Below are 7,818 nucleotides of genomic sequence, written 5' to 3'. Positions count from 1 at the left end.
AGGAAACAAACAGTGAGAGCTGCTTTCGCTATCCGAATTTCAGCCGACTCTGCGCTCGCGTTCTGATTGGCACGAAGGGATTCCACATTCATTTTCTTGGCTTGTTCTCTACAAATATCAATTAATCCAAGCGAGTATTATAAATTTTTACTAAATTTAAATACATCTCTTAATTTAAATATGCACACACCTTAAGGCAGCTTCATGTGCAAACACTTGTTTAACAATTCCGCTGTAAAAGTAAATTATCATCGACATGGGAAAGACGTAACTGCAAGCGAATATACATCCCACAAATAATTTCGTATCGAAAGAATTTGTCAAGTAGTCGAAGCTGCAGGACGTTAAATATCCCTCTGTAAATAAACAAACAGAGCAATTACTATTTAGAAGATTTTAGCAACAGATTCAGCATTAGGTGTAAAACGTACCAGGCACATATCGACCCCAGATTTTGAAGAGTGGAAGAAGAGCCCACGGCGTGCTGTATATCCAGATACAAGCTATCATTAGAAGAACTTTGCCACGTGATAACCGGCCGTCCAGAGGGCGAGTGATTGTTGAATGCCTAAAATTTAAAGAGTTAGTATTATCTAGTTGCCATTCTACACTTCAGTAGAGATTCTTTGGACCGGTATAGTTACCTGTCATATGCGATGCAGGCATTAGTCATGCCTGCCCCGATACCACTGTAAGAGCCCATCAACGCAAATATTTGACAACCGAGGGTCCCAGTCGCGAAACCGCGATTTGCACTATTGTATATAAATAAAGGAGCTTTCGCCATCATTATAAAATCTAAAACAGCTAGCTGCAGAATGAGAAGATTGCTTGAGGTTCTTAAAGATTTTGTTCTGTGAAATAAAACATTGAAATTAGGTACACATTGATATAACAAAGGTGGGTGCGAAGATATGACTACGATATAAACTTACGTAGAAAATATGAAGATAACTAGTCCATTTCCGACCAGAGCTGCCGCAGTAAAGAATATGTATAGCAATGCTAATGCAGTGTGCGCGCTGGCTGGTGGTGCCGGGTATGACAGCCAGTGCTCGGGCACCATCGCCAGGTCTTCACCGGTGAGACCTGCGCCGAGCATCTCCACTTCACCGGGACCACCCGATCTGGAAACAGATATGAAGAGTTAAGTACATGGTCTACGGAAGGTATTTAGTACTGCATGTTACTTACTTGAAAGGTGCAAAATGTGCATCATAGTAGGAATTTTCCGTTTGGTTATACATGTTTGAAGAATAATGTGAGCAGTCCTCGGTAGTGTGCCGACTGCCCACTCCACTGACTGACTGCTGGTGGTGACAGCTCACGCTTGCATTTTATATCATTATTCGTAACACGATTTTAGAGATTATCCGCCGTGACACCTCTGATCGGATTAGCGGCGCTGTGGCTCGCACAGTGGCACAGATTTCTGTTAATTCAATCCTTAATACGGATAAAACTGTAAGGTGGATGCTATGTTGAGGGCACGTTAGAAACCTTATAGTGATAGCAGAATAGTTTTTTTTATTTAATGCCAATCCTATTTCGTTTTGTCCATTCTTCCTTGTTTGTTCTCTCTCACGATATAAGATTAATATTTTTTTAGTTTGACCCCTGCTTAGTTCAAGTATTTGTAAGGTGGGTATAGGAATGCTCGTTCTGAGTCTCAGTGTATTGTGCATGTAACTTGAATATTTTTGAAATCTCTTGCGACACAACTATTTAATTCCAAAGTGCGGGATCGAAAATAGAAAAATATAATCAGACTGTTATTCAATGATGTAACGAGTCGAACTCGCGTCCTCGCCACGTCAGTTCATGATTAAGGACTCCGGTTGAGTCCAAAACTAGTCGGGCACTCCCGATATATACGCGTGAGTAAACCGTTACATCATTGAATAATGAATCAGTCTCACGATAGTTACTATAAAAACAATCAGACTGACTAATCATTAACAATGTTGGTCCGATAAAGCAGTCAAAGCCTGCACTAAGCAGTTTTTATAGAAAAAATCACCAAAAGGAAACATACCTAACCTAGAATAATAAAGTTTGAGCAGTTATGCATCTTTATTATATTGTGTAATATAACACTAAATAATGTTTGGTTGTTCAAAAGCAACCCTAAAATGAGGGCTTCATCGATTACTGTAATTTATATTTTGGTTTTGAAATACACACTTAGGTACCTGAAAAACATAAAATGCGGGTGTTTTCATTCTATATTATACATATAATCCAATGAAATATCTGTATTATAAATTCGATTGTTCATCCACACTATTAGTACCTATCAAATCTATCAGCATACATAATCAGTAGTCATCATAAGCAGAACATTGAAATCGATTCAGTCATTTTTGTCACCTTTTTGTAAATTCCACGCCTCAGGCTACAAAATCGGGTAATTGCTTCTTACTACAGCCATGCAGCATGGCTGATTTTGTTAATATATTTTTTATCACTGATTTTGACGACCTCCGAAATCAAGAACAGTTTTTCGTGGACCGTACTTGCATTTATGAAATCTGAAAATACGAGTCCTTTTTGGCCCTTTTTAGTCATTATTACACTGAAACACTGCGGATTGGATTCCTAGCGGCACCATAAAATCTTTGACTTATAGAATGTCCCATTCAAGTGTGATTTAGACTTTATACGATAAAAAATTGTCACCCATCACAATTATGACCGTCAAAATGTTAAAATACAAGCCTGCATAGATACGTCCCTATGATGGGCGCAGGCCCCTTCCCGTACAGGAAAGGTTTATGCATGTCATCACCTCCTCGCCTCTCTGTGGGTTTCAGACTTCAATATTTTCAACTATCTTTTCCGTTTAGTAGTTATATATACTTTACATATTTATTTATGTAACTTTAAGAAAGGCACATTAGGGCTTTGCCTGCGTTGGGATCGAACCTGCACCTAGTGCATACAATTTCATAGCTAGGGCGGCCACACACATCATCTCTAAATGTCAATTCTCTAGCCATCGCGGTTATTGAGTGACAGCCTGGTGATGGACTTACGGACAGTCAACGGTGTTTTAGTTTTAGTATAATAGAGTATCGTTTTTCCCTTTGGATACAGAACCCTAGAAAAAAAACTACTCCAGTAAGCAGATTATTCATAAAAACAAATAAGCAGATTAAAATAGTTGGATGTAGGTCAATGTGTTGTGAAGACTGGAGACATAATGGAGGGATAAAGTAGGTACCTAACGTGGGTATAGAGGGTCGCCGTCATCCGGAAGACCCTCCATTTCATTTATACTGTTAGGATTGGATTTAATTGCACAATTGAGGAACTGCTGGACTAGAACAAATAAGAAATCAATAATCAACATTTTTAATAGACATCACAACAACCATTTGGATTGATACACATTGCTAATTTTACAAAATAATTCCTAATACAAGAATTTTATACCATTACAGACCGTATAAAACGCTTCTAAGTAGTTCATACCTATAATATAAAAGTACAATTATTAATAATTCCGTGGATCAGTCGGACAATGACGACTTTCGTCATTTATTACTCATAAAAATTAGATTTTTATACAATTTTAAGGTTTTAATTTCCGAAGCGAAAAATGAATCGAGTTCTTTATACTTACAGCTTAAAATTTGTTTCTAAGGTGGCTGAAAAATATTTTTGTCAAGCCGCAAACATAAAACAATTTGCCTACCTGCCGAGGAATAGAAACCCACATAAAAACCCAAAGTTATACAAATACCATGAATTGTTCTGGATTGTAAAAGAAGAAAAAACTTTTTGAGTTGGTTAACATATGTCTACAACCAATCAGTTAAGATAAGAATTATTTAAGTATTTATGAACAAAACCATGATTACCGATGCCACGAACTAGCATTTTCTTGTCCAGAAATGTCCAGGATATATATTTCCGAAAAATACATATTATATCAAAGTATTTATTAAAATTTTCAAAGGAAATAGAAAAATAATTATTTTTTGTAAATATTAAAACAAAGTCATTCTTTTTCCAGAAGAAGTCGTATCCGGTTTTAGTTACCATGAAGTAAATAGCTGAAAACATTTCCAAGATTTATTAAAATGACAGTGTTTCTAAGACTTAAGGTTAGGCCTTGAGCGAGATATCGTTAGTTAATTTCCATGTAATATTAATTCTAATCCAAAGTATTATTTACCTATAATACCTGTATACATTCAGGCATAGATTTTGGACGTACACTCGTGTTTCAAATAACTAAGAATTATATTTGAATCGCATATTTTTTAGGAGATGGTTAGTTTCAACACATTCAACCATATCGTCAGTTAATCCATGACCATTTATACACATCGACAGCAGTATGTCGTTGTACGAGTCATTAAGTAGTACCATCCTGAAAACCGTTTTAATTTGGCAAATTGTTTCACCCAATAACATGGATCGCGGGACTAAATTTGTGGGTTGTTGCATGTATTCAGGTATATCCGATTAGACTGGCAAAACGAACAGACTACAAAGAACAGACTTGGTTGTAGAAGATCGAACGTTTTCTGAACCACAAATTCTATTTAACTGAATATGCGACTCGATGCAATCTACGTTTGAGTTATACATTATACTAAAAAAATAAACGCCTTCATTTTGAGTGAATTATAAATAAACTGACGTGGTTATCACTAAAGACACACTAACTAAACGTTATTAGTGCGGAAAATATCATTATTGAACCGACGAATGTAAATTAGTTAAAGTGCGAAAGTTTCACAACTGGCATTATTATAAGTATACGTTATATTAAGAACAACATGTATTTAAATAAACTATTTCTAAGTAAGACACGACTACGGGTTTTCTGAGCAGAGCTATGAGTGTGTGTGTGTGTGTGCGCGCGTGTGTGTGTTTCAAATTTAACTGTTAATTTGCAAGTGTGACGAGACACAAGTTAACTTGACATAAATTCATATTAGCTATCGTAACATATTTTATAACAGGTCTCCAAAGGACTAAATATGCAAAATTTTAGTAATTATTGACAACCAAATTTTACTATACCTAATGGTCAGATTTTATTAAATTCAAGTTTGAAAAAAAAACGGTTTAAAATTGACTCTAGAAACCAGTGATCGCTGCTGCCAAGATGTAACGATGTACTTTACATTCATTTGCATGCTTTAAAATATTTTGAGAATCAATTGAAACATAATTCTCAAAAGCACAATGCTTTGCATTTATGATTGAAATTAAACGCCCAAGCAGGATATGAGATCGTGTGATGTGATATTATTAGTATCTATATTGTCACATTCAGTCCATTATGTGTTATTGCGAGCTCGGTATACGCGGGCAATAAGCGACGAACACCCGTATGCAAGGACGACGCACAGTCACAGCAGACGTATAGGAAAATGTCGCACAACAGCTGCCTTCGTCATTGTCAAGTGAGTAAAGACATATCGTCACTAACCAGAGAATCGTTTTTGCACACGGCTGATATTGTGTTACCAATCTACTGATATAAGTAAGAAGACAACATCAACGTCATTATCAGTTCCAAATAATAAGATGCGGAAAACTTGACATTGTGTGTTCGCAATAATTTATTTTAAAGGTATTTCTTTGTAATAAAATTATTTGAATACTTTTATGAAATTCGCTTTTATCAGTCTTTTAATTTAACAACGGATGGTTAAATTATAAATGAGTTTATTTGATGGATCTTTATTATGTTAACATTTATGGTTTATTTTTATAACGTTTAATATGTTAATATAAATCTCGTTATAAAGTAATTTGTTATCAATAGATTACTTTAATTAATCAATTTTGAAGCTGTGTTAAAAGTACATCTCACCGACGAACAAGAAATTTTGTTCGGTAGTAGTAAAGAGTTATTAAAAATGTTATGAAAAAGTCATTACTAATAACGTAAGTAGAAAAACATACCGTACGTAACAACTCTTATTGTACTATGTAACTACGACGATTATATTAATAAGGGTTATAATGTTTAAATTTGTGTTCCTGCTACGTTCTGCTACGGACTACGGATCGCGCTACGGGCTTTGCTACGGTTCTCGTAGCACTTTTGTAACCACTTTTGATCATTTCCTGTACACATTTCACAATTCTTATTAACTCTATCTTAAAGTGTATAAAGTTCAATATAAAATGACGTTATTTATACTGAAGACACTACCTGCCATTTATATATTATTTGGATACTTTTTTATTCCAAAGTCTTGCTATTGAAGCACGTTAAAATCAAATCAGATTCATGACCGTACATTCTATCCGTTTTTTTTAATAGTTAAATTATTTGGGTAATGAAAACATTTTTAAGCATACATCAAGTCCATTATAACTACAATAGTAAGTCTAAAAAATAGATAATAATTGCCATCGTTTTATGAAGACTCATCGAAAACTCGGTAAATGTATGTATGTACATAATATATGTACTATACACCTTTTTAGTTTATGGGTAACCGAAAATTGTATAATGACTTCAAAATGTTATCAACAAGAGTCGTCTTCTGGCGTACGATAGGGCGTTAAGGTGTCTCGCTTTGTGGAGACGAGGGTAATTCTCATTTGGGTGTAGTGGGGGCATCGTCGGGGGTCGTGGCAGAGGGTTCCATTGTGATGCAGGTGTCAGGCGCGGGCGGGCCGTCGCCGAGGCAGGACGTGACCACGAGCCGCGGCGACGGTGGCGGTGACAGCTCCGCGCGCGGCGCCGGCGGCGCGCTGCTGGCACGCACCTCCCGCTCCACGCTTAAATGCATCATCTCGATGTTGTTTTTACTTATATCTTCATCTTCCGTTCTGTAATATTTAAAGTTATAGTTTCTTTGATTGTATTGTAAGCCGTATTTTCGAAACGACTAATATACAATGAAAGTAATGTTAAGAATTTTTAATCACCTGAATGTGGGCTCTTCCACGTTATTTAAATTGTTTATACTTTGCACTGGAGTAGCTGAAAACAAACATTAAAAAAAATCACATTATCAGTTTCACGGTCATAATTACAATAGAAAAGACAAATATTGAACAAGCCACCGAAGTAATTTCGTTTCGAGTCCCTATGCCTACATGCTTTTTCCACGAGCTCGAACATATTATGGTCCACTACATGGCAAAGGCTTCTTTTTCATCTTTACCCTTAGACCAACTACTACTAGTTAGTACAAAAGGCACGAGGATACATACGATGCACGGTATCATCGCGCAGGCGCTGCTGTCGCGCGAGCGGGCGGCGGCGCGTGTTGTCGCGCACGCGCAGTGTGATGCCTGCGCACGCGCCGCTGCCGTGCAGGTCCAGCGCCAGCGACGTCTGCGACCCGCACTCCGATTCCGCTGCACTTGCACTAAACCACAAAAATAATTTACCTAATAAATCAAACTCGCAAAAAATATTTCTCTCTGCCAAAACCTATTCCCAAGAAGGAAATTAATTATTGTATAATAAACTCATAATTGTAAGCATTTACAATTTCAAAAGTTTAAATGAATGGCCTAAGTTTGAACCAGTGATAACAAATAACTTTCATTCATCATGGGCCACTTTAAAGTATTACATAATTAAATCAGTAGTTTTATAAATAAGTATTTAATTCAATCATAATTATTAAAATTTTGAAAAAAAAATACAATGTTTTAAAACCAATCACTATCAACTATCGGGGTTAAACTAAGCTGGACAACTAAACAACATGTAGGTAATGGATATTAGCGGCGAATGATGTATGATTACCTAACGGCTGACTGCGGAGGCTCGTCTACGGAGAGCGCGTAGCGGCGTAGCGGCCGGCGTAGCGCACTGATGGGCAGAGC

General features: G+C 36.6%; 1 protein-coding gene and 1 long non-coding RNA gene across 2 annotated transcripts; both read right to left on the bottom strand.

The window, feature by feature from the left end:
• Positions 1-335: 335 nt before the first annotated feature.
• On the bottom strand, positions 336-1,882 carry LOC113507319 (opsin-2-like). Its single transcript, XM_026890184.1, has 4 exons — positions 1,195-1,882; positions 936-1,127; positions 645-854; positions 336-568 (listed from the first exon to the last, which is right to left on the bottom strand). The coding sequence occupies exons 1-4, from the start codon at positions 1,245-1,247 to the stop codon at positions 415-417; spliced, it is 609 nt and encodes a 202-aa protein (XP_026745985.1). The 5' UTR covers positions 1,248-1,882; the 3' UTR covers positions 336-414.
• Positions 1,883-5,820: 3,938 nt separating this feature from the next.
• On the bottom strand, positions 5,821-7,553 carry LOC113507320. Its single transcript, XR_003401844.1, has 3 exons — positions 7,195-7,553; positions 6,907-6,961; positions 5,821-6,807 (listed from the first exon to the last, which is right to left on the bottom strand). It is a non-coding gene; the product is annotated as an uncharacterized LOC113507320 (long non-coding RNA).
• Between the last annotated feature and the right edge of the window lie 265 nt (positions 7,554-7,818).

Source organism: Trichoplusia ni, unplaced genomic scaffold (genome assembly GCF_003590095.1).
Source record: "Trichoplusia ni isolate ovarian cell line Hi5 unplaced genomic scaffold, tn1 tig00001534, whole genome shotgun sequence".
Taxonomy (NCBI): domain Eukaryota; kingdom Metazoa; phylum Arthropoda; class Insecta; order Lepidoptera; family Noctuidae; genus Trichoplusia; species Trichoplusia ni.
This window is presented reverse-complemented; position numbering and strand designations above follow the sequence as displayed.